General features: G+C 41.3%; 1 protein-coding gene across 1 annotated transcript in view; it reads right to left on the bottom strand.

Annotated features, from left to right (window-relative positions):
- The window catches only part of klf7b (Kruppel like factor 7b), a 66,292-nt gene extending 46,829 nt beyond the window's left edge, over window positions 1–19,463 (bottom strand). The window contains exon 1 of the mRNA XM_029458750.1: window positions 19,123–19,463. Coding sequence (XP_029314610.1) covers window positions 19,123–19,224 — 102 coding nt within the window. The 5' untranslated portion in view covers window positions 19,225–19,463. The remainder of the gene's footprint in view (window positions 1–19,122) is intronic.
- Window positions 19,464–25,748: the final 6,285 nt, after the last annotated feature.

The following is a 25,748-nucleotide window of genomic DNA, read 5'->3' as shown; positions in this document are numbered from 1 at the left end:
AGAGAAGTGGCATTTCATTTGTTATGTTTTGGACGCAGGGTTATTGTCAGTCTGAATGCAGCCTGAAGAGGAAGAGTCGTAAAAGGTCTTCTGGGTAAAGCTGCAAATAAAGTCCAAAAATGGAAGCAGACTGTGGACACACACACACACACACACACACACACACACACACACACACACACACACACACATACACACACACACACATTCATTTACTGGCATGTGCAGTCTGCCTGCTAAGCCCCATTATCATAAACTTTGGGCTGCATACAGACCCTCTCCGCAGACCCTCGAAGCCACGTGGATGTGTAAAATATAACTTGGGTTTGCAGGTTCAGAGAGTGTGTGTAAAAAGTGTAAACTGTCGCAGCTAAAAATTGTTTTGTCGTGTGTGAATATTAGGTTGTTAGAAAATGTTTTTAAAAATAAAGCAGAAAATGTCAGATGTATAAAGGCATTGATGTAGTTCACTCTGTACTGTCAGTTACCAAAACATAAAGGCCCTTTGCTATAAAAAGACATCATCAATGTTAATGTTTGTAGAGCATCCTGTCTGCCTGTGATGCATCTGGAACTCTGAATAACCCAGAAACATGGAGAGAGGTAAATAAATAAAATACAGAAGAAAAATATACTTTATGTTCAATTTGGGGAAATTTGGTTTCAATTCAGTCCATTTTGGTGTTGCGTACAACATGTGTGTGTGTGTGTGTGTGTGTGTGTGTGTGTGTGTGTGTGTGTGTGTGTGTGTGTGTGTGTGTGTGTGTGTGTGTGTGTGTGTGTGTTTGTGTGTAATCTAATCAGGATATGGAGATTACCATTAAATCGTCCGGCATGGATTACACTCCCTTTCACCAAGCTGATTCAAAGGCCACACTTATAAACGAGGGTTAACAGCTTGTTATAAGACGCTGGATTGTGTGTGTGTGTGTGTGTGTCCCATGTGCCAAGCTAATCTTCATCGCTCAGAGCGATGAAAGGGCCAAAGAAAAGCAGCCGACACGGTGAACAACACTGAGACAAAGACGTGACGATAGATGGGAGGAGAGAGGGAAGAACAAAAGAGAAGACACACACACACACACACACACACACACACACACACACACACACACACACGTTCAAACACAGACACACTCAAAAAATGATAGTCAGACACAAGTAGAGCATCGTCACCTTTCTCCTGTGTGAGGTCAACTATGTTACAGTGTGTGTGTGTGTGTGTGTGTGTGTGTGTGTGTGTGTGTGTGTGTGTGTGTGTGTGTGTGTGTGTGTGTGTGTGTGTGTGTGTGTGTGTGTGTGTGTCTGTGTCTTAAAGCTCTCATTATAGAAAATATATCTGATGTTTTAAAGAACAGTTTTAAACTGACTCTCCACAGCATGCAGCAGATCAGGATGAGGTATAAGTGAAACTCTTTTCAGGCCATTGCTCCTAAGCTGCTGATGTGTATCAGAGTCAACAACACCGCTGACCGGCCGATGATGCTGTTTGGTGAACTGGTTACAGACCAAAGAGAAGCTTTTAATCAACTCTTGAGTAGAAACGTATTGGTTTACATTGTACTCAGAACTCTCTCTCTCTCCAGGAGCCACCAAGTGTCACAGAGACATTTCTGGAGGCAGAACAAAACCTAGAAGTCGAAACACTTCTCACTTATTCCTATTTCAGTTTGTGCAGATTTCACCATTCAATACAAAACTGTCACTTATTTCAACTCGACAAAGCACATCTGTGTGCTGACATTTCTCAACATCACCTGGTAGACAGATGCTGCTGCTGCTGCTGGATGCTTAACAGAGGAAAACAGACTTTCCACTCACTCTTCACACAGTTGCATGTTAATAAAAAATGCTGCTGCGCTGCTCTTGATAGTAAGAATGTTTCACAGTCTGAGGTTACACCGGCAGCTTTGCCATCAGAAACTATACGGATACAGTTGTACAGTTGTTACTGAAGCTGCAACATGTTTGTATTTAACTAACAATCTGCAAAAACATCAGGCGCATTTCAGAACTAAAGTTTTCCTTCGGAAGTGTATGTTGTGTAAAAGTTGCTCCGACAACATGAAGAGATATACAATTATAAATAAAAGGTCACAAGTGGCCTACTTATGTGCTCGCAACAACCACTTAGTTTGGTGTTGTCTGCTAATGCTTATTTCCATGGATACCATTTAACAATATGCCAGTTAATGACAGTCTACCCTTTGAACCTCGACTTTATAAAGGTGGTGTCTCTGTTGGCCATATGGGGGTGAATGTTACTGGAGTTACTGGAGGGTGTAATGTTTCACTTTTGATTAGAGGCCAGCAGTTTCCCCCCGTGCCTCCTTGTGATAAGCTGGTCCAAACGTGTCCTGGACCATCCTTCATCTCTGCACCGGACACACACAGCTCAACCTGATATCTCTTCTCTCCTCTGAGTGGGTAAAAAAAATGAGGATTTCCCAAAATGTTAGACTGTCCCTTTAATATACTCAGATCAGGTTGTGATGCTCTGATAGTAAAGGCAGTTAAACACTGACTGACAGTCCAACATCACAGCAATTAATCAGAAATGTACATTTTATTTTCAGTCTCTTCCCTTAAAAAGGTGAGAAACACTCCAACCCCCCCCCCACACACACACACACACGACCACACACACAGCTTGAGGTGCAACACTGATCATAAATAAATGCATTAAGAGTGAAGTCATCACTTATACACACACGCAGTCCCAACTGCCTTTGTTTCACATACGCACAAAGAGTCACGCATGCTCACACTACACAATGACCTCATCCCTCACATCATCCCCCTCCACCCCATCACACACACACACACACACAGACACACACACACACACACACACACACACACACACACACACACACACACACACACACACACACACACACACACATATACAGAAAAGGTCAATCCATTAAGACACCCCAGCAGCTGATCCCTCTTCCTTCATGTTCCACTCGTTAAAATCACTTTCTGAAATAGACTAATGTAAACTAGAGAGCCGAATCCTATCAGGATGATCAGTGCGGTAACATGTAATCATTAATACAATGTAAAACAGCTGGAGAAATTGACTGTGTGTACGTGTGTGAATGTCATTGTGTTGTCTGGATCGTCATGAGCTACAACTTCCAAAACAATTATTTAGAAAAATCACAGACTTAACAGACTAACTGAGCTCCAGACATCTTAACCACACCAAATTATATCAACTGTTTAGTTTTGACTTCCTGAATAGAAACATTTTATAAGAACATCACCAGAACACGTATTTTGGTATGGTGAGTTTTAGTTTTCTGCTTAGACCACTTAAGATAATCTTCATAAGAAAACTGAATTAAGGAATTCTCAACAACCACTTAAAGGCACAGTTTACAATATAATCAAAAATATGTATTTGTGATTATATCTCCTCTTACCTAGTGCCATTTATCAATCTATTTGCTGAGTATTGGAGATATCGACCGTAGAGATGTCTGTCTGTGTGTGTGTGTGTGTGTGTGTGTGTGTGTGTGTGTGTGTGTGTGTGTGTGTGTGTGTGTGTGTGTGTGTGTGTGTGTGTGTGTGTGCATGACTCCAGGGGAGCTTTCTACTGTCATCACACCTTCTTCTTTTCTTCCCTCTCTTTTCTATCTCCAGAGGTCTTTGTATGTTGCTGGAAAGCAAAGCGGGTGGACACATGACTCATACATGCCTCTGTGTGTGTGTGTGTGTGTGTGTGTGTGTGTGTGTGTGTGTGTGTGTGTGTGTGTGTGTGTGTGTGTGTGTGTGCGTGTGCGTGTGGAAGACCAGCCCCCTCTGCATTAGAAAGTTGTCTTGGGGGTGAAAGAGAAACACCCTCTCTTTCTCCACTTTGCTGTGTCCTGCAGTTCATCCTTAAATAATTCAAATGCCTCCCCTCACACACACACACACACACACACACACACACACACACACACAGACACAGACACAGACACACACACAGACACACACACACACACACACACACACACACGCACACACAATGTCTACAATTGGCATCAAAGTGAAGTTTGCTTTTCATCCAGCTGGAAACTGAGGCCATGTCCACACTCATGTGCATAAATCTGAAAAAGCATATTTTTGTCTTTCTTCCAGGCTCCCTGCCAGACTCTCTGTGGACGCACTGGTCCCATGTTGTAACATGGACTGTGACAACCATCCACACAGTGACAAACTGAATGATTTAAAAATAGAGCTGGAACTATTATTTATCATTGTAATTATCGAGTAATAAATATTTCCTCAATTCACCATCGTCTATATATATTATCGATTTTCCAGGTTCCAATGTGGTCTCTTAACATTTGTATCCAACCAACAGTCATAATTAAAAGATGTGACATTTACAATGACATAAAACACAGAAAATCAGCAATGTTTGGTATTTGTGCTTGAAGAATGACAGAAATTATTCATAAATGATCATAGCAGTTGCAGACTAATTTTCTGTCAATGCACTAATTGATTAATTGAGTACTAGTTTCAGCTCTAGTGTAAACGGATACTACATGGATGTTTGGATCATACTAAGCGAATGGGTCAACAGTGAAGAAGTGGAATCCAATGTATGAGGCCAGGATACAAACTGCCAGAGACACCTTGCAAGCCTGCAGGGGTAAGGGAGTAGCAGTAGGTAAGGGAGTAGTAGGTAAGTAGTAGTAGTAGTAGTAGTAGTAGTAGTAGTAGTATTAGTAGTAGTAGTAGTAGTAGGTAAGGGAGCAGTAGGTAAGTAGTAGTAGTAGTAGTAGTATTAGTAGTAGTAGTAGTAGTAGGTAAGGGAGTAGCAGTAGGTAAGGGAGTAGTAGGTAAGTAGTAGTAGTAGTAGTAGTAGTAGTATTAGTAGTAGTAGTAGTAGTAGTAGGTAAGGGAGCAGTAGGTAAGTAGTAGTAGTAGTAGTAGTAGTAGTAGTAGTATTAGTATTAGTAGTAGTAGTGGTAGTAGTAGTGGTGGTGGTGGTGGTAGTGGTAGTAGTAGTAGTAGTAGTAGTAGTAGTAGTGGTGGTGGTGGTTGTGGGTGGTGGTGGTAGTAGTAGTAGTGGTGATGGTAGTAGTAGTAGTAGTAGTAGTAGTAGTAGTAGTAGTAGTAGTAGTAGTGGTAGTAGTAGTGGTAGTAGTAGTGGTGATGGTAGTAGTGGTAGTAGTAGTAGTAGTAGTAGTAGTAGTAGTAGTAGTAGTAGTGGTGGTGGTGGTGGTAGTAGTAGTAGTGGTGGTGGTAGTAGTAGTAGTAGTAGTAGTAGTAGTTAGTGGTAGTAGTAGTGGTGATGGTAGTAGTAGTAGTAGTAGTAGTAGTAGTAGTAGTAGTGGTAGTAGTAGTGGTGATGGTAGTAGTAGTAGTAGTAGTAGTAGTAGTAGTAGTAGTAGTAGTAGTAGTGGTGGTGGTGGTAGTAGTAGTAGTAGTAGTAGTGGTAGTAGTAGTGGTGGTAGTAGTGGTGATGGTAGTAGCAGTAGTAGTAGTAGTAGTAGTAGTAGTAGTAGTGGTGGTGGTGGTAGTAGTAGTAGTGGTAGTAGTAGTAGTAGTAGTAGTAGTAGTAGTAGTAGTAGTAGTCGTAGTCGTAGTCGTAGTAGTAGTAGTAGTAGTAGTAGTAGTAGTGGTAGTAGTAGTGGTGGTGGTGGTAGTAGTAGTAGTGGTGGTAGTAGTAGTAGTAGTAGTAGTAGTAGTGGTAGTAGTAGTAGTGGTAGTAGTAGTAGTAGTAGTAGTAGTGGTGGGAGTATGTGATACCCAAAATGTATATTCACTATAGTATTGCTTTTGATTTGATTGATGTCCAATCCAACTCACTTATTTTAACACCTCTAGCTCTCTGAAATTCCTGCAATCTGTATTGCCAACACATCTGGTCACACAATCAAGGTGTCGTCTTTGATGTAGAATCAATAACACAATTTATATTTTTATGCTTCTCCTACATACAACATATTAAAAACAAAAGTGAGTTGCCTCAGGGCTTCGATGCAGCAGCTCAGAAACTAGCCTTGGTTAACAGGTAGCATTTATGACCCCCAATCGAATCGCTACGTTTTATTTGTGTAATCATCTGGCAATAAAAACGTCAAAAAGATACAGTACGTTAATAACACCACATGTACTGTTTGGTCAGCTTCTCTGCCACACAAAAAAAAGAGAGACAGAGGCAGCAGAATGGAGTCGTAAGCTGCTAAAGAATCAAGCAGAGTATCTGCCGGTTTTGTTGAAAATCCATCTACTAACAGATGGGGGCCGTAATGCACAAAGGTGTTGTTCAACCAGTAAAAAAAAAGGAGGAAAAAGAAGAAATTTAACCGTCTCTTTTAGAATATGGCAACCCTGTTTGACACTTAAACAAAATATCAAATTAACTTGCATTATTGTAGAGTGATGTTGTAATTCCCTGTCTTTTTTCTCAGATACATACTGTCTCTCTCTACTCTGCCTCATGTCTCTCTGTACATGTGCATATGGACTGGGAGCACATTTATCTACAAACACATAGCACTTGTCTATTCCCTCAGGTACTGCTGGTAACATTGTGGATTAAAATAGCTGACGACCCACTTATCCCAGTATGGCAGGCATGGCACTGCTGGGCCAGACACCACAACCGTACAGCAGCACACAGCTGGCCTTATTTAGAAATACTTGCATAACGTGCAATTATGACAAAACTCAAACATTTATAAAACAGTAGGATATATATATATATATCTATATATCTATATATATATATATATATATATATATATATATAGATATAGTGTTATTGTCTGAATCAATATTGGCTGGTATTTTGACATGGTGGATTAGGGAAGTTAGGCTAGAAGAACATATTTCAGAGTGATAGTAATTAGATAGGAGTAACTCTTTTTAGTTACACATTAAGTAATAAATGATGATCTAATCAGGGCTACTTTAGTTCCACATGTACTGTAAATCTCATCCAAAACACTGAGTCAGATCACTTAAAGCTGCAGCAGGAAATGACAGAGGAAATGACATAATACGGATTAAATTAGTGACTCAGACATTTAACATTTCTGACCCTGCAGTGGTTTTCCTTTTCCGTTTCATATCCAGTGATCAGATCAGGTGGATGAAGCCAATGAGAGCTAGAGGAAACGTAAAAGCGAAACCAGCAGGAGCCAATGAAGCTGAGGTTTGAAAGCATTGTTTACATCTATGTTTACTATCAAGCAGACTTCTCCGCCTTTGTCAGAGCATCGCTGCGTATCTTGGCATGTTACTTTCACCCGTAGATTAGTGGATTAGAGTAACACCATTGTGAGGACGGTCCAAAACTCCACAGGGAACCTTTGAGGAAAAATAATACAGTATCCACATTGATATTTGAAACAAATGTGTGCTTCCAACTTTCAGGCAACAGTTTGGAGAAGACTGACAATACATCTGGCTTTGGATAAATCTGTCGACTCTCAGTTCTCCGTTGTGTTTCCACCTCCTCTCTGTCTCTGAGACAAAGAACAGCGTCGGCAGACTCGTAAAGAAAAACAGGACAAATTCCCAAGGTCATCCTCCTCCACTGCATATGACCCATTTACTGCGTCCCGCTCTGCACACACACACACACACACCAACCATGCATACCATAAAGGCGCACTGGAACGCTGGCACGCTCCATCTTCACTGCAACTCTGTCTCTTCCCCACGTACACACACACACACACACACACACACACACACACACACACACACACACACACACACACACACACACACACACACACACACACACACACACACACACATACATGGATGATATTTTAATAATGTGATCACAGTTCTGATCTGACTAACAGATGTATCAAAGGCTGGACAAAGATTATGTTAATAATGAGCAAGAGGAGTCCATTTGATGACCCACTGCTGTCATTCACATACTGTAAAGTTTAATATCTTTTCTTTATTCAATATATACGTTGGAGCCCCTGGACTTAAGATTTTTTTAAATCATCCATTTAGTAGTCTGCCGTTCTCCTATCTTCCTAGCAACACTGAGAAGCAGAAAATAATTCCCCATTTCTTGAAAAAGCGAATAGCAAACATACTTTGTTCTTGACTTCCCATGCTGAAAATGAGGTGAGCTCCATCTGAAGGTACACTCAAGCTGCTCGGCTCCGTATACTCTGGCACAGAAGTTGTGCCTTTGGAAACAATTTCAGAAGGTACACAGTTTGGCACAATTACAATGTCAGTTGCAAGGACATTTTTCTGGGAACATTTAGGGATTAGGGAAGCAGTAACACTGTTCCTCTCTCTCGTCATCGCCCGCTACAAAACACAGCAGACAAATCTTTTTGTCAGATATCAGAAGGCGACATTGATGGTTAAATGAGATAGCATGGGGAAATGGTGTTGAACCTTTTAGGATTTAAATATTTACTTACTTTAAATGTACTTACTTTAGACTAGCCTAAGTCTATGCACAGTCTAATTAATTTTAAGCACTAGTTTGATATATCATTTGTGAAACCAGCAACACATATTTGTATGTGTGTAATCTGAATGCTGTACTGCCAACTGTAGGCCTTGGCAAGCTAGTACACACACACACACACACACACACACACACACACACACACACACACACACACACACACACACCCACACACTTCCTCTGCTACTGTCAACATCCTCTGCACACTATGAATGATGTCATTACCCAAAACACACACACAGTTCATGTGAGTGCCCTGGTTAGTTCAGCACATGAGCTAAGATCTAAAGAGACAGGAAGAGGGTGTGTACCCGACCAGATGTGCAGATATTTAACAAATTTGCAGAAAAAAGTCTGCAAATTAAAATGTGAATCAGTGTTTTAATTAACTCGAGCTGTGGGAATATTCTCAGGAGATCATAACATTATGGAAAGAGTAACTCTTCTGGTTCTTCATGACATTTTGATGCTGCTGGTATTTGTTATTTTTCATTAATTATTCTGTCTCCTCTGGCCAAACACATCATGGTTTGTCAGGCTCTCGATGTTATTCTCCTTACTCTGGCAGTAATAAAAGAGAAGAAGAAAGTAAGAGGAAGCAGTTCCTACGGTGCCAATGTTTACTTGCAAAATTAGTTTTCCGTTTCTTGTCTTTGCTGACACGTCAACTTTTCCACCTCAGACCAGAGCAAAAACTTTTGCTATATTTGTTTTTTAAATTCTTATCCTTTCCATTCAGTTTTTTGGAATGTGCAAATTTGAAATGCGCATAAACAAAAGCATGTGAGGGGGGTAACAGGGGGCAGAGAGAGAGTGAGAGAGAGTGAGAGAGAGAGAGAGAGAGAGAGAGAGAGAGAGAGAGAGAGAGAGAGAGAGAGAGAGAGAGAATGGGAGGGTTGGATGGAAGCCAGGTCACAAGGCTTAATCCCAGAGCCATTTGGTCTGCAAACACTGGCTCAGCAGGATGTAGAGACACAAGCGCAGACAACACAACACACCTGTGTGTGTGTGTGTGTGTGTGTGTGTGTGTGTGTGTGTGTGTGTGTGTGTGTGTGTGTGTGTGTCAACACAGCTCAGCATGTGATCACCAGGAGGATTTCTCTAAAAAAAGAAATAATAAAAATCAAACACTCTGTTTTGAAATAACTGTGTTTGACCAGCAAATCCAGTCTCATAGCAGAAAATAGAAGAGTTATAAATAAAATAAAGACCTAAATAGATCCTGTAGTTCCATTCAGTCAAAAATACTTCCCTTTCCTGTAAATCCTTAAAGTATGATTATGGTTTGGCCGTATTAATCAATCAGTCCAGAGCCGTGTATAGATCCTAACGCGAGGAAACCTTCCAATAGCTTTTCCTCTCAAATAGGTTTCTTGAAATAAATGGGGAAGTTAAAAACTGGGGCTTTCACCTGCAGCTGTTGAAACATGTCTTCTCTAAGTACCCGGTCACACAAGAAAGTGACACAGCACAATTATTTTTCACACCCAACATATTAATAGATGGTGATGGACGCTACGGAGGTAAAGTGACTAACCAGATGGAAAGTAAGCACTCTTAATTCAAAAGGAACGTATTTGGACAATCAGTTCCTGGCTCAAGACGGACTGCAGGCAGTGAAACAAATAGTCATCATCATTTCTCAGAGCCAAAAGGTGACATCTTCAAATGTCTTGTTTTGTCCGACCAACAATCAAAAATTCAAAGATGTTCCATTTACAATTATATAAAATGGATAAATCTGGAACCAGAGAATGACTCACACGTTAATTAATTAATCGTTGCAGCTCTTTAGCTCCACAAAATTGAACTCTATATAAAAGTGTTTACTTTACCAGTAAAGTTGCTGTGCAAGCAAATCCACTCATTGCAGCGGTTTCATTGCAATTAACAGATTTTGGTCTGAAATGCTGTGGTGACTGAGCCCTAATGCAAGCTTCACTCCTGCAGCTGTGACAGCAGTCTCCCCCTGCTTACAGTCTTTGCTGAGCTACGCTAAACACCTACCTATCCTGAAGCCACAGAGATAAAACTGATATCCTTTTTCTCATTTTGAGAGCAAGTAATACAGCAAACAAGCACATTTCCTAAACTTCTCCATTCTCCATTCCTTATGAATGCAGAAAAAAAACGACACAATGGCCGATATCCACAGTGTGCTTGAAGCATGGAGAGATGAATGGTTAAATCTCCTTGTAAACTGTAGTAATCGGGCTCCATGGTGAATAGTGCTGGAGAGCTGCCCTCCATAAAAAAAAAAGAAAACACACATCTTGAGAGATCAGGGCTATGGCTTTCACAGTATAAGCTCTCTCCATCACGAGTGCAGTTCATTTGTTCTGCTTTCCTGCCGCGGCAGTCTGACTGCTCACTTTCTTATCTAATCTCTGCCACCGTAGACTGAGTGCCTTATTCACTTACTGAATTATGGGTTCTCGGGCGAGTGTGTGTGTGTTTTACTCGAGTGATTTCAAATTATGAGGAGAAGACAATAACTGTGTGTGTGTTTGGGAGAACGATAAAAAAGAAAATGAATGAATGCAGTGATTAGAGCGGCTCGTATTGAGGAGAATATTGGCACCGACTTCCACACTGTAAGAAGTGAGCACGCATGTTTGAGAAAAAAGGCTTTTTAAATGTATTTATTTTACAAATTTGACTTATTTTACAGCTTCAAATGTTTTTCCATCTTTCTCTAGTGTGTGGTCATGACTGGACTATAAGATCTACATTAAAGTTATGAATGACGAATGCAAGTGTGGCCTGTGGGCGTAAGAATCTCTGCTACGTAGAGCTGGCAGCAGAAGCAAAACAGCGTGGCTGGAAGTGGGAAGCAGAGGTTTTGTGGCTTCTTGTAGCAGCTGAAAGAAAGTAGGAATCCAAGGACGGGCTTTATAGGCTCGAATCCACCATTGAGCCCTCCAGACACGTAGAGGGCTTATTAACGAAACGCTGAAGATAGAGGGTGGCCACTTGAGAAGCCCCACCTGTCACCCATCTGCCACTCCCAACAACGAGGCGAATCTCAACAAATGCTCACCATCTATTGGCACAAGGGATTGTTTAACATCACGTCCTGTGTTTTTTTTTTATCTTATTTTTTATGCTGCATATAGTTATGAATGGAAAATGCAATTATAGTATGTATAGTAAAAAAGGTAAAATAGCGCCTCATAATTATTTGCTCAGAATTCATAATTGAGACTTCAATCCATCCATTTTCTATAAAGCTGGTCCTGTTCAGGTTCACAGTGGACTCTTGTCAGTCCCAGTGTCCAGCGGGCAAGAGGCAGGTCACACTGGACCAGGCGCCAGTCAATCACGGGACTGACACATATAGGCCGACTAGAAGTTCTGCTAATCAACCTGAGCCTGGCGGGTTCAGTTCAAAATGAAACAAGCAGCTGACAGGTAAAAAACATGTCTGCCTCAGTTATTGTTATGGGTCATTTCTGACAGCTACAATATATCCTACTTGCCAAAAGAACCATTGGAAACGTGGCTGCAAAACCCTCATTGCTGGCACATGTAAATAACATTTGATATTAACACCAATACAATTGATTCCACAATCCAATAAGTTTCAGACAACAGGTTTCACTTCAGGCTTGGTTTTCAGTAATGTGGTGCGACTGTGTGGAGTAACAATGTTGGAATCTTAGTCGTCTGCAGACGATGCAGCAATAAGTCATTTAGTGTTGGACGAGTGGAAGCTTTGACCTGTTGGTGACACAAACCAAAAGTCAGAGGATCATCAGGATGAATCCTTAAAGTAACATGGAGGTCTGTATCAAGTTACAAAGATACACCATAGACCAAAGTGTTGGACATCACGGGCTTCAACATTGTTAATTGAGCGTAAGAGTCAACAAGGTCAAAAACATTGCATGATACGCAAAAAGCTGCCAATTCATTGCATTTAAAAGCTGGAACCAGAATATTTCAATTTTACAAGATAAATTACACAAATTACACAAAGTTTTCATTAATTTACTTTAAATAAACTGGCTTATTGATTGTAATGTTTCAGCACTAGACATACAGTATGTAGTAATACTACAATACATAACCAGCAGCTATTTCTTCTTCTCCCTACCTCTCCTCTCTTTGTATTTCTCTGTCGCTCTCACTTTTCTGTCATCTCTTTCCTTATGTTCTCTTTCTTTTCTCTTCTTTTGTTTTTCTTACTCGTCTTCCTCTTTTTCCCGTCTGCTATGACTATGAGGAAGCAGCTGTACACCAGACAATTACACAACTGTGTGTGCGTGTCTGTGGTAACACGGGACGGATGGCGAGAGACATGAGGAAGACGGAGTAAAAAAAAAAAAAAAAAAAAAAAAAAGGTCTTCTCTTTCCTGACTAACTTTCATCTGCATTTATGCACCTTACCTCAAGTATTGTGTCTAGCGGGATTTTCTTTCTCCCTCATTCTTTTCTCCACTTATCCACTCACACCACTCCCACCCCCACCCCCCCATCCCTACATACAGAGTTACTGGGCTGTGAAATGTGAAAAACTGCAGCATGCATGGCAATTCATTATCTTGTCAAACTTCCCAGGGCCAGCATCAAGCCGAGGGGAAAGAGAGAAAAAGAGAGAGACGTAGAGAAAACCCAGTTCATGCAGCGGTCCTTGCAGTGGGTTAGCAGGTTACCGAAGAGAAGAGAGGGACGGGAAACAATAGACACTGTACATCAGAAGCTGCACAGCCTGCTGAATATCTTATGACTGTTATGATCTATATCTTCGTTCATCTATTAGTGTGAGTAGGACTGGGTCTTATTTTTAATGTTTGAACAACAAAACAAAACACCCCACTTTAAATATACGAAATACATAAATAAATAAGTTTTGTTAGGAATTTTGTGAATTGACGCATTGTTGCAGATTTTCAAACTTGCTAACTTTTTACATAACTTTGCAATACACTGAGGTAATATGTATCCTGTACTTGTAAGTCAGCATGTGGGTGATCAGTGATTCAAAGATAATAACAATAATACACACAAGTACAAGAAACATTTTGGTGCATAAAAAATGCCTGAGGGAATATTTTGACCTAAAGTAAATGGCAATATTTCCTCCCGGGCTGTGTAGCATAAACAACAAACTCCATAAGTTAAATGCTCAGCCTGAGTTATTGGTGGTTCAGTTTAGGTTTAGTGTTAGAACTTTTTAGCAGAGATTTGGAAATAATGGACGTTTTTGTGACGATACACAGCCTGACAGTAAGCTCTGCGTCAGGGCAAGGTTTTGGTTGTATGTGATTGAGGCTTTTAGCAATGGTTCAGAAATCCTTTAATAGTCCCACAAAGAGGAAATGTACCCTGTTACAGCAAAAGAACATGAAAGTAAAGTGGTGAGTACACAATAATTAAATAGAATAAAATAGAATAAAATAGAATAAAATAGAATAAAATAGAATAAAATAGAATAAAATAGAATAAAAATAATATAAGTACAAAGTGGTTGATCAAAAGTTGTAAAAGTGAATATTGCACATGGCAGTGATAATTGCACAACAGTGGTGAAATAGTCTGTTCGTGGTGATTGCATGTACACTTAATTGGTTGATTTAAAGTGAAAGATAGCAGTGATGGGTAAGATTTGCGATTGTTTCTTTTGCAGAAATACGATGAGGATTGGACATAAGTACATGCAATGGTTGAATCAGCAGAAGGCACAATACTGAGAGCATGCACTCATTAGAAAGATGCAGGTCTGTAGGTTGCAGGCTTGTCAGGCCTAATGGAGACACTGTATATCAGTAACACAGTTGGTCTAGCACAGTGTTGTAACGACACCACGGTTATAAATCAATCAGCTTGAAAAGAACTACAGACACAGAGAACATAAACCAAGAGACAAGATGAGACAGAGGCTGTGAGAGTAGCAGCCAGTTTAAAGCACCGTTAGGCTTCTAACTGAGGCTGATTACCTGCATGCAGTGACTCTTTACTGTATTGTCTGAGTCCGTTAAGGCAGATTCGTATTCACAACAACCAAATGAAACCTAAACCTCTGCTTCAGTTTTCATTTCCACCAATCCTGTGTTGTCACTTATTACCTCGAGCTCATCGGACTTTGGCATGGCTCTGCTTTGAAATAAATTGATTATATCTAATTGGAAAAGTCTGGGTTTGCCATGTTATCCTTGGACACACACACACACACACACACGCACACACACACACACACACACACAAAGATGCAGCAATTATATGCAAAATATGGGCTCATACTGTCAGAGGCAACAAGGCTGATAGACAGGCGAGGAAGAGAGAGTGTGTGTGTGTATGTGTGTGTGTGTGTGTGTGTGTGTGTGTGTGTGTGTGTGTGTGTGTGTGTGTGTGTGTGTGTGTGTGTGTGCGTGCATGCATGTTTTCCACATGTTTAGCCATGATGCAAAGCAGCTGATAAAAGAAGCGAGTACAAGGAAACAAAGACCAGGAGCATGATGCAGGGACAGACAGGAAAGATAAATGACACACAAATCTGATTGTTTGTTTGTGTGTGTGTATGTGTGTGTGTGTGTGTGTGTGTGTGTGTGTGTGTATGTGTGTGTGTGCGCACGCGCGTGTGTGTGTGTATGTTTCTTTGTCCGTCTGACAGCAAACGGCCAATTACTGTCGAAAGTGGCGGGATGAGTCCTGCCAGACCATAGCTTTCCATTAGTGAATGCCAGACGAGCGTGTGTGTGTGTGTGTGTGTGTGTGTGTGTGTGTGTGTGTGTGTGTGTGTGTGTGTGTGTTTGTTGGAGTGAATGAGGGGCTAGGGGAGACAGAAGGAACACAAGTGGAAAAAACTGGGGTGTGCCTGGTCTCACTGTTTGTTTGTGTGTGTGTGTGTGTGTGTGTGTGTGTGTGTGTGTGTGTGTGTGTGTGTGTGTGTGTCTGCGTGTGTGTGTGTGCGTGTGTGTGCTCTCTCTGAGATTGCCTCACTAGTGCGGATACAACTGACAAAAAATATTTTCCAATCAGTTTTGGCCTTCCATCCACAATAACAGCATTTTCCACTCTGAAAAACTGAGCTCATATTTAAAAGAGGTCTCCCACAGAGTAGTATGTGTGAGGGAAATGGAGATTAAAAAATAAAACAAATTCAAAAATCTGACAGGATTTGTCAAAAAACAAGTAATATCAAAAAATATATTTTGGCATTTTGGGTGCTGGTTAGATATCTTACCAGAAGTCAGATGGGAAATCAGTTTTATCTCATTCAATAGAGAGGCGGGTCCAGGATGCTGTCAGCATCTTGTTAGTTAGTGAGCAACAGTCACCAATTACATCCAAGAATCACCTGGGCAAAAAAAAACCCTCCATATCAAGCAGACAGACACACGCCTTCTGGTTCTTACACGTCCAGCAGGCCTGAAGCAACGACAGCCAGTCGTGTTTGTGTCCACAGGATGAATGTACTGTAAATACAAAGTCTTCTCATCTAATTCCTGGTAATATCACAAACAAGCAGAAGGAAAACATGTCAGGGTGCTCCTTCAAGAAGACAGCTTTCAATTGCCTCCAATTACTTCTCATCGCAACTAGTTGTTGTCAAGATAACAACTAATGTTGTTCCAAACTTTCAGACTGCCCATATGTAAGTTTAGCCACTCACACAAAACAGGTGCTGTCATTCACTTTTGGTATTAGTGCCAAAAGTCTGGAGTCACATTGCTGTCAAACGATACCTTACAGTGGACTCTCATTTTAGTTTACCAGTCTTTGTATTAGGCTGACACACGTACAACTGTTTTCTGCAAATTAAAGTGAACTGAGTGGAATTACTTCCCCCCCCCGGCTCTACATTCCTGTCTTATAAGCATCCATTTAAACAGCTTTTCAAGCCACTCTGTGGAAAATGAGACATGACATCAAAACCTTAAACTCTATGAAACCTCTCAATCATTTAACAATATGATTACAGATGGAATAAAAATAGGTTACAGGGGATGAAAGCGTGTGCTGTTTGGACTAAAAATAGAACGAGGCAGTGTGAATTTGTGTCAGTAAGACAGTCGGAGAGGAGAGACGCAGTCTGGGCTTCAAGCAGGACTATAAACACACGATCCAACCCTTTCGATTACACACATTGAACCGAACCAGCACCATATAAGTGGATTTTGTACCATTCATGGACGCGTTGGGAGACTGTGGGTTTACATTTCATAGCATATAAAAGGTGGCAACACACACTCACACATGAGGCTGAATATGGCTTCCAATTAACAGCTTCTACTTCTCAAGTTCAAGGGGAGAAACTTGAGGGAAATATTTGTATCACCTCACTCTCTGTTATTAAATTCTCCTCTCTTGAGTCTCAAACTGTTTTAAATCCCCATTTCGATTTTTAAACCCTTACTTTACTTGCAAAAACAAGAGGAACGTCAATGTGTTTTATCCCCACAGACCACCAGACAACCACGTGGTCATAAGTACGTGGCACAAAGAAAATCAACATAATTCCGCTTTAATCTATTTTACAAGTGCAGAAAATATTTTACACATCAGATAAAGGTTATAAAACAGTCTGTTAGCTCTTATGCTCATTCTAGTGTATGTTCTATAGTGGATGATAATGCATAATTCAGCAGGATTATCTGCAAACAAACAGTGGCAGATGTGGATATATTATTTAAGAACAAGTCACTAGTTGTTAAGCATGTGTCCATCTTCCATGGACTGTGTGTGTGTGTGTGTGTGTGTGTGTGTGTGTGTGTGTGTGTGTGTGTGTGTGCGTGTGCGTGCGTGTGTGCATGCATGCGTGTGTGCGTGTGTGTGTGTGATAATCCAAACATAACAGACTGACAGACTGGTCTATCGATCAGATCAGTCACACTTAAAACTGCATTCGCCATCATAAGCTCAAACTGATCACTCCACTTTCACCTTCAATCAGCTCCCACTTAGAGTCCCGACTGTCATTTAAATACAGCATCGAGTCGATCTTCCTTTGATAAAAGAGGAAAGTTAAAGGAAAGCCATCGTTTCTAAACTCTACAACCTCCTTACACTTTTAATATTCATGTTAAGGTAAAATATCCACAAAATAAGTAACTTAAAGGGGTAAAATGTGATCCTCATCAGATCAATGTGCAGCCCTAAATGTTGCTCTCTCTCTCCCTATCTCTCTCTCTCCCTTATCTCTCTCCCTCTCCCCTCTCTCTAGCTCCTCGGGGCGGAAGACGAGAGCAGCCGGATGTCTCTATGTTCATGGCTATATTCTCTTTCCCCGAGACTTACTCGATAGCTATACTCTATTATATGAGTATCGATCTCGGATCCTTCTAGCTCTCGGGAGATGAGAGGGAGAGAGAGGGAGAGGAGAGAGCGAATCGCTCTGTGGCCCTCGAGGTGCGAGAGAGCTTTCTCAGGGTCTCTTATAGGGCGGAGGATAACGGTCTCTCGAAGTGGAGATCGACCCTAGCCTAGATTGAGCTCGGTCTTTGGGGCTGGGGGGAGCGAGGAGAAAAAGAGCTATCTCTAAGAGCGAGCGAGAGAGAGAACGGGAGAGAGATGAGAAAAAAGAGAGCAGCTCGAAGCAAAGAGCAAAACGAGGCGAGAGCAAGAGAAACAGAAGGCAGAGAGAGAGAAACGGAGAGAGAGAAGAGAGAGGAGAAGAAAAGAGCGAGAGCCCGAGAAGAGAGATGAGGAGAGCGAGAGAGGAGGAGGCGATATATCGAGAAGAAGATAGAGGATGGGCGCGCCCCTATTCTCTATGGTCTCTCCTCTCTCTCTCATCTCTACCTCGCTCTCTCTCTCTCTTCCTCTCTATCTATCTCTCTCTCTCTCGCCTCTCTCTCTCTCTTCTCCCTCTCCTCTCTCTCTCTCTCTCTCTCTCTCTCTCTCTCTCTCTCTCTCTCTCTCTGTCTCTCTCTGGCTGGTAAAGGGAAGCAGCATTTGTAGCTTGACCACCTGCATTTTCAGAGTTGTATGAAACAGCAGTGGATATCACCGAAATGTTAAACATGTATTGGATAAGTCAGTGGTAAAACAGCTGAATTGTATTCTAAACAGACCAAAGTGAAGCCCAAAACATATTTTCTCCAAAACGTCAACCTCTAAGAAAAAGCAACATTTCCAGCTTGTGACCATCTGAGTTTTTTCCTGCAGCATTTCAAGCTTTTTTTTAGGGTTTTAGTTAAACATCTGAATATCATCATGGGGAATTTCACAGCGTCATGCTCATGCTTTTACATCAATGATTAAGGGGTTTAATTAGCACTTAAGTATGTTTAAGGCACATTTAAGGGACCATTCGCTTGTAGTAAGGGGCGTGCGCGAATGTAAAGATGGTTCAAATGTTTTTACGCATTTTAACATGATGTTTGTCCATTTGTGCCATTACAGCGTAAAGCTGTCTGTATCCTCTCCCTTCTCCTCCTCCTCCTCCTCCTCCTCACCCACTCCCTCTGTGTGTGTGCGTGTGTGTGTGTGTGTGTGTTTTCTCCTGTCAGCGGACCTCGCCGTGCTCCATGTGAGCGAAAAAAAAAAACTAACGCAACTACACCGAGCTGCTGCTGCCGCTCCGGAGCGCTCTAGTGATGTGAAACACTTAAAACACACACAGCAAACACCAACAAGCGCACACATAGTATTTCATCCCCGTTTCTAACCCATCCAATTTCCCGGAAAAGAAGAGAAAACGCATCATCTCTGACCTGCTGCCAGTTCTCCTCCAGGGAAGGCATCGCAGAGAAATAACCAGTGTCATGAACGAGTTGGAGTTCCTGGAAAATACTGTAATTCGCCAACACATCCATGCTTGACGCAAAAAAAGGAAAAGTCAGTAAAGAAGTCCGGAATCCAAACGATTAAAAACGCACTTCTTCTTTCCTTCTTCTCAGACTTGTCAGGTTGAAAAACAAATGCTGGAAAAATCCCAGCTGGTGCAGATGAGCGCACCTGAGCACTTTAATTAAAAAAGAAAAAAAGCTAACAGGAAAGAAATAGTTGGTTATTTTATCTTTGTCAATGCAATCCCCTCTCCTCTCTGCTCGCTCTGTCACGCCTCTCTCCTCAGTCCGGGCTCGGGGGTGCCAGATCTATTTCCGCATTGCCAGATTGCCAATCGGTCTCCGAACAAACTGCCAGGTTGCCAGGTTTGCTCCTCCAGCAGCAGACTGGACCACGCTGCAATCCAGGCGACCGGCGCGAGAGGGGTGGGAGGCAGGGGAGGAGCCACCTGTCAGTCAATTTCATGCGTGACCTAATAAGGTAAATAGAGTTGATGATGTCACTGGCGTCCAATTAAGGAGGCGCTGAGGCTGAGGGAGTGGGCGGAGCTTTCACGGATGCGGGGACGCTATTGGCTGCAGGAGGCTGTCACTCCGGCCGTAGATGGCAGTGAGGGGTGAGTTATTTTTAGAGGCCTATATAAAAGCAGCAGCATTCCTCTGTCAGTCACTACAGGCTGCACAGGCAGAGAGGAGAGAGACCACGAGCGCTGCTGCTGCTGCTGCTGCTGCTGCTTCGAGGAAACAGCGACACAAATATGTTAAAAATGTGTAAGAATGTGCAGAAAGAAGAAGCTGAGCGTCAAAAGCATCTGCAGTGCTGTTGGAGATAAGGTGCTGTGTTGTTTTTCTGAAGAGTGACGGCTTCACCACTGAGTCTCCTCCATGTGGTTTCCATGTGGTGATGTCTGTGCGGAGAGCAGGGATGCAGTGGAGGGAAGAACTCAACACGATCCTCCCACCTGTTCAGTTTACAAGAGTTTATCCTCCTTTTGTTCTTTTGCAGTAGGCTACACATGAATCCACGTTTATCAGCATTTTTTTTGATGGCACACTATAAACATATCCTCTGAATTTGAACTCACTGTATAAATTAACACAGCAGTGGGCTACTAATGATCCGTGGTGGAAGAAGAGTTCAGATACTCTACTTGTGTTATAGCCTATAGTACAACTAATTCAAGTAATACAGTATACGTAGTCAATGTACTTAGTTACTTTCCACTTCTGCTAATTATAACTAGTGCAGGAAATGACATGAGAAGTAAAACTGAACGCTACTGCTAGTTTGAAATTAGGAAGTTTACAAATAACTACTTACTCAAAACATGATCATTTGTAAATAGCAGTGGTGTAACAGTACAAAATAACCCCAGAGAACTTCCAAATGTAGTATGTTATAGGTACGACACAGAAACACAGATGACACACACTCAAGGAAATCACGTGGTGAATAAGAAAAAAGAATATATCAGTCATGCTCCATCATTATTACAAAAGACTCTAACCTGCCATGTGAATAGCTCTCCAGTTTAGGTTTTTCACACACAGTTCTACAGTTTATGTGTTTACTCATTGAAGACTCACTCAAGCTCTGTGGCCCTGACGTTCATCCATCAGTGGTGAGAGTGACTGCAGCCTATTTTCGTTTTCTACAGGAAAGGTACAACTCACTGACTGTTGTTGCCTGCCACATTTGGGTGATGCCATTGCACCTTTTTTGACAATTCTTTTTGAGATATGCACAAAACCTCAGTTCAAAAATGTCATTTTTATGACGATCCACCACTTTCCTGTAAGTGAAATCAGAGGCTCCTTCAGCTTTGAGTTCTCCTTTGTGTTCCCCATAATGATGACTCACTATATGAATATAGATCCGGGGCTATCCTAAATAACATGGTTTAGCTAATAGAAAACAATTGACCCAAAGCTTTCCACTTGAACTTTATATCATGTGACCTGAGATGTATAAGACTAATTCACAGAGCAAACACACACACTGTTACACCCTTATTATATAGTATTAAAGTAGTATTCAAATCACTGTCACAGCATAAAAATCTTTTTCTAATTGAGTCCTAAGAATCTAGTTTTCATCTTCTGCCAGTGGGAGTTTTACTTCTCTGTATTGAACCGTTTGAAATAATCTCACTCAGTTTTGTGTTTTTTAGAACATTTGGTTTTTGTGTTTTTAGTTTACTGTAAGTCTTAAGATATGCTAACTGAGTTTCTGTTCAGTACTTACATGGCTGCCTGAACCTGAACCCACAGGATGGACAGACACAGACAGACGGAGAGGATGTTTCCTCTGTTTGGTTTGTTATAGAGCACCGTAAACCCTTTTATAGGATCAGATGGCAGACATTATTTCCAACAGGCTCTCAAAACGTTTGATGGGCTGCCGAGTTGTATTAAAGCAGTATTGGTAAATTCTTACAAGATGATTTGGCCTGGAGTTTCTTTGTTGCCCACTGTCACACACACACTTTGTTCTTGTCTGCTCCTTCTTATTTTCTCCTTCACCTCTTGACATCTGTCTTTCCTCTTGTCTTGCATCCCTTCTTTTTTCCCGCTTTCCTTTTACTCTTCTTGATTCTGTCATCCCTTTATTGTTTTCACTTCCTCTTTCCTTTCTCTTGCTTTCATTCCTTAATACGTTTTCTTTTTGTTTCATGCTTGCTTGCTTCTTTTGTTCTTCGTACAGTTCACACAATGACACTTTTTTCCCCTGAAACCGACTTCCTCCTCTGACACTTTTAGCGTGACTGACATGATCCGCAGCATACATCTAGGTAATCTTACAAATGACATTAATTGGATTAATGAGGACCCAATAATTAAAGGTCAAATTTTGACACTCATAAAATAACACTGGTCTAATTTTGACAAAAACCTGGAGAGTGATGCATTTTGGCACGTTGTTTTAGCATCTACTGAGGGGGGGGGGGGGGGGGGGGGGCTATTAAAAAGTAAAACTGCTCCAGCTCAAATGTCTGGGGAAGAACACAGCAACTTCTTTTTGAATAGTTCATTTTATAGTTTGTTAGTTGTTTTTTTAATGCCCATGCCACTCTTACTTATTTGAATCTGAATAAGTCGTAGGAGGCAGAGCTGGCTACATGTAAAATATGTGATATTAATCTGCCTATCGACTAAACTTAACTCTTATGTAACAGCCACATGATGTGTAGCACACTGATCATTTGCATGTTATTGAGTTAACACTTGCTTTGTGTTGTTGTGCGCTCTCTCTCTCTCTCTCTCTCTCTCTCTCTCTCTCTCTCTCTCTCTCTCTCTCTCTCTCTCTCTCTCAGCTTCTTCTTCGTGTGTCTCGACCCCCGGGGGACATACTGCTGGTCTCTGAGGACAACAAGTGCCAGATGGCTTCTAGATCGGCTGTTTCAGGAAATTTTCCGCATTGATTTTTACAGCTCTGTCTGCCACTGGAGGAACAGAGGAAGGAAGAGAGGAAGGAGGGAGTCAGGAAGGAGATAGCGAAAATGTGTCTGTGGGGGTGGATGGTTGGAGAAGTATGGATCAATACAACTACTGAGTGCCTATAAGAGGCTCTTAACACACTCACATGCAACATCTTTGTGAGATTCAACATTTAAGTACAAAACAATCATTATCATGCTTTATTCCTATAATTCCAGGTCAATCACTACCAGTACTTCCTCCACCACAACCACTTACATTACACCTAGTCCTTCTGCCACCGCCATTACCACTTCCACATCAACTCCTTTTCTTTTTACCTGCTTTTTTTCTTCTCCTTTCTTTGTCTCCTCTGTTGTTGCAAATAAAGATTGAGAGAAATGATTATGAAGACACAAAGAGGATTAAAAGAAACGTGAGAATAAAAAGATGGAGAAGGAATTTCACATTAAAATAGATCTCCAGTGTAATTTCATGTTTTCAGACTAAACATAAAAGCTGTGTGTGTGTGTGTGTGTGTGTGTGTGTCTACCACACGACCTTTTCAAATATGGGCATCACTGCGCAGCTCTGCACACACACACACACACACTCAGTGTTGTAATCAAATGATTGTGTTGTGTTGTTTTGGCACAGAGACGAACTGAATGGAGAGAGAAAGGAGAGGAATCAGGGCTGGTACTTTCAGGATGGTAGACGGGAAATTAGGATGACATTTCTAGTTTTTACTATTCAAGGATCTTGTAGCAGTGAAGTGAAAATTGTACAAACACAAAGTCAACACAAAGATAATACCGTGTAAATGTATAGTTCCATAACATTTTCCTGGGAAAGTTTTTAGAGTTCATAACTTGTATTTGCACATGTTATCATTATATCCTTTCTTCAGAAACTCAAACAAGCCCGTATCCTCCTTAGAGAAATATGCTGGCTCGCTTCTTCAGAAACAAACAGGGAAAGTGCGGCATGTAAACTCTTATCCAGGTTTCTGATCACTGCCTGGTGCAGTCACTGTGCACATGCAAGAAGAATCAGTTTTTTTAATCTTCCACACTTACAACTGCACACCCTCGAGCCTTCTTCAGCTCCACTGGCTACCGCAGAGCCCCAGGCTTTGTGAATGTTTCATTTACTCACATTTTATTTTAATTATTTCCATCTATCTTCCTTCTAACCTAATCACCCCACACGCAAAACAACTATTCACATCAACATGCCCTTTTTTTTTGTCTTGACAATCAAAAAGAAACACATATTGAACGATTGAGGACAAAACTCTTCTTCTCCACATATAAGAACAGCATGCTTTATATGATCTTAATGGGAAAAACAGGCAGCATCTGAATGAGAAGGCCAACAATTATCATCCTTCGACTAAGCAGACTGTGTGATTTTATCTGCAGACTGTCTACAACAACAATCGGCTAAGACTGGGACAGAAAGTCTTAATGCTCAAATCCTATTTATATTTCTCCCAACACTCATAATGTGCATCTCTGCCTCGGTTTCCAATTAAAAATGTTCAAGTTTAACAACTTTCTGTCCCTGAATGAGTAAACACAACAGGTCCTTCTGTCGACATCAGTACAACCCGCCGTTGTTCCTGTGGGCTTGGGATAGCACACAAATATAGATCATAGTTCAAGTCAGAGCGAGTCTAATACAAAGTTTTTAAGACAGAAAAACCGGAGCAGCTGGGGCTGCGCGGGACCCTGAGGCGGGCCTTAGGCTTGCGCTGTCTCCTGCTTTCCAGACAACTACATCACAAACATAAAGTCCTTCTCCCTGCAGAGCAGAGTGCACGAAACCTCGAGTCAAGGTGGACAACACACCAACCAATACACAAGCTTCCACCGTCTCTCTGGCCCTGACAAGAGGAAACGACACAGAAACCATGTTCTGCTGCGCGAGTCACAGCGGGATCGCCGAGCTGGACGGCAGGATGTAGCAGAACATTTCTGTCTGCTTCAAGAGAACCGGAGGTGAAACCGCAAGCTGTGAACCATGAGCAACATGGTAGACCAAAGGCCTCGAAACAGCACAGGAACAGCTCTGAATAGAGCGCAGTAACAGTAATGGAAAACAAGAGAAATATTGTGTTCAGTGGGCTGGGTATAATAGTAAATTACATCCCTGTGCCTTCTCCATGCGTTCTCACAATGTCTCGATTTCGAGGGCAAACTTTTGTTTTCACCTTTACATATTTGTTTAATTCAGGGGCCAGACCTCAGTGTGTAAAACACTTTGTCTCATTTACAGACACCACTGACTCATCAATAGATCAGTAGGAAATGTACTTAGCTTGACTTTTTACTTTACCTGAGTATTTCCATTATATGCTTCTTCACACTTCTACTCTTACATTTCAGAGACACGTACAAATATTGTGCTTTTTACTCCACTTTGTGTTGTTTTACAACTATATTTACTACTTACTCTACAGATACATATATATTATTATAGATGAATGTACCCAACAGTATAAGAAGTAGTTAAAAGACCAACAAAGTTACAACATTAAAGCACCGCTTTCATATGAATACATTAATTATGATATTATTATTATATATACATACTGCATATTGAGTACTTTTTATTTAAATGCAGGACCTTTACTTGTAGTGGGGTATTTTTATAGTGTTGTATCGCTACTTTAACTTAACTTATAATACTTCTTCTACTGTCATTGACGCCTCATGAGGGCTGAAAACCTTTCCCTGAAAAACAAATCACAACTGGACATCAAGAACATCCCAAAATACTCACACCCAGCATATAGACAAATATGCATCCAGTCTCCCATTCACACATTTAAAACACACACACACACACACTGTAACACCAGCCTTTCCTACCACTTAATAGAACACAATTCCCAACCTCCTCTTGCTAAACATGTAGCTGTGATATTTCCTGTCTGCGCCCCTCCTCCTCTCATGTCTGTGCTATTTTTAATAATGAAAGGAAGAAGCAATATATCCTCGAGCTGAGGGAGCGATATAAGGTTAAGCATATTCTGCAGCTAATTGCGCTTTCTGGTTTTTAATAAAGAAAAACCACACGCCTGCAGGCCTGTGTGTGTTGGTGTGTGTCTGTGTTTTCAAACGAGCATC

This window comes from Cottoperca gobio, chromosome 21 (genome assembly GCF_900634415.1).
Source record: "Cottoperca gobio chromosome 21, fCotGob3.1, whole genome shotgun sequence".
Taxonomy (NCBI): Eukaryota; Metazoa; Chordata; class Actinopteri; order Perciformes; family Bovichtidae; genus Cottoperca; species Cottoperca gobio.
The sequence above is the reverse complement of the archived record's forward strand: the minus strand, read 5'-3'. Positions and strand labels throughout refer to the sequence as shown.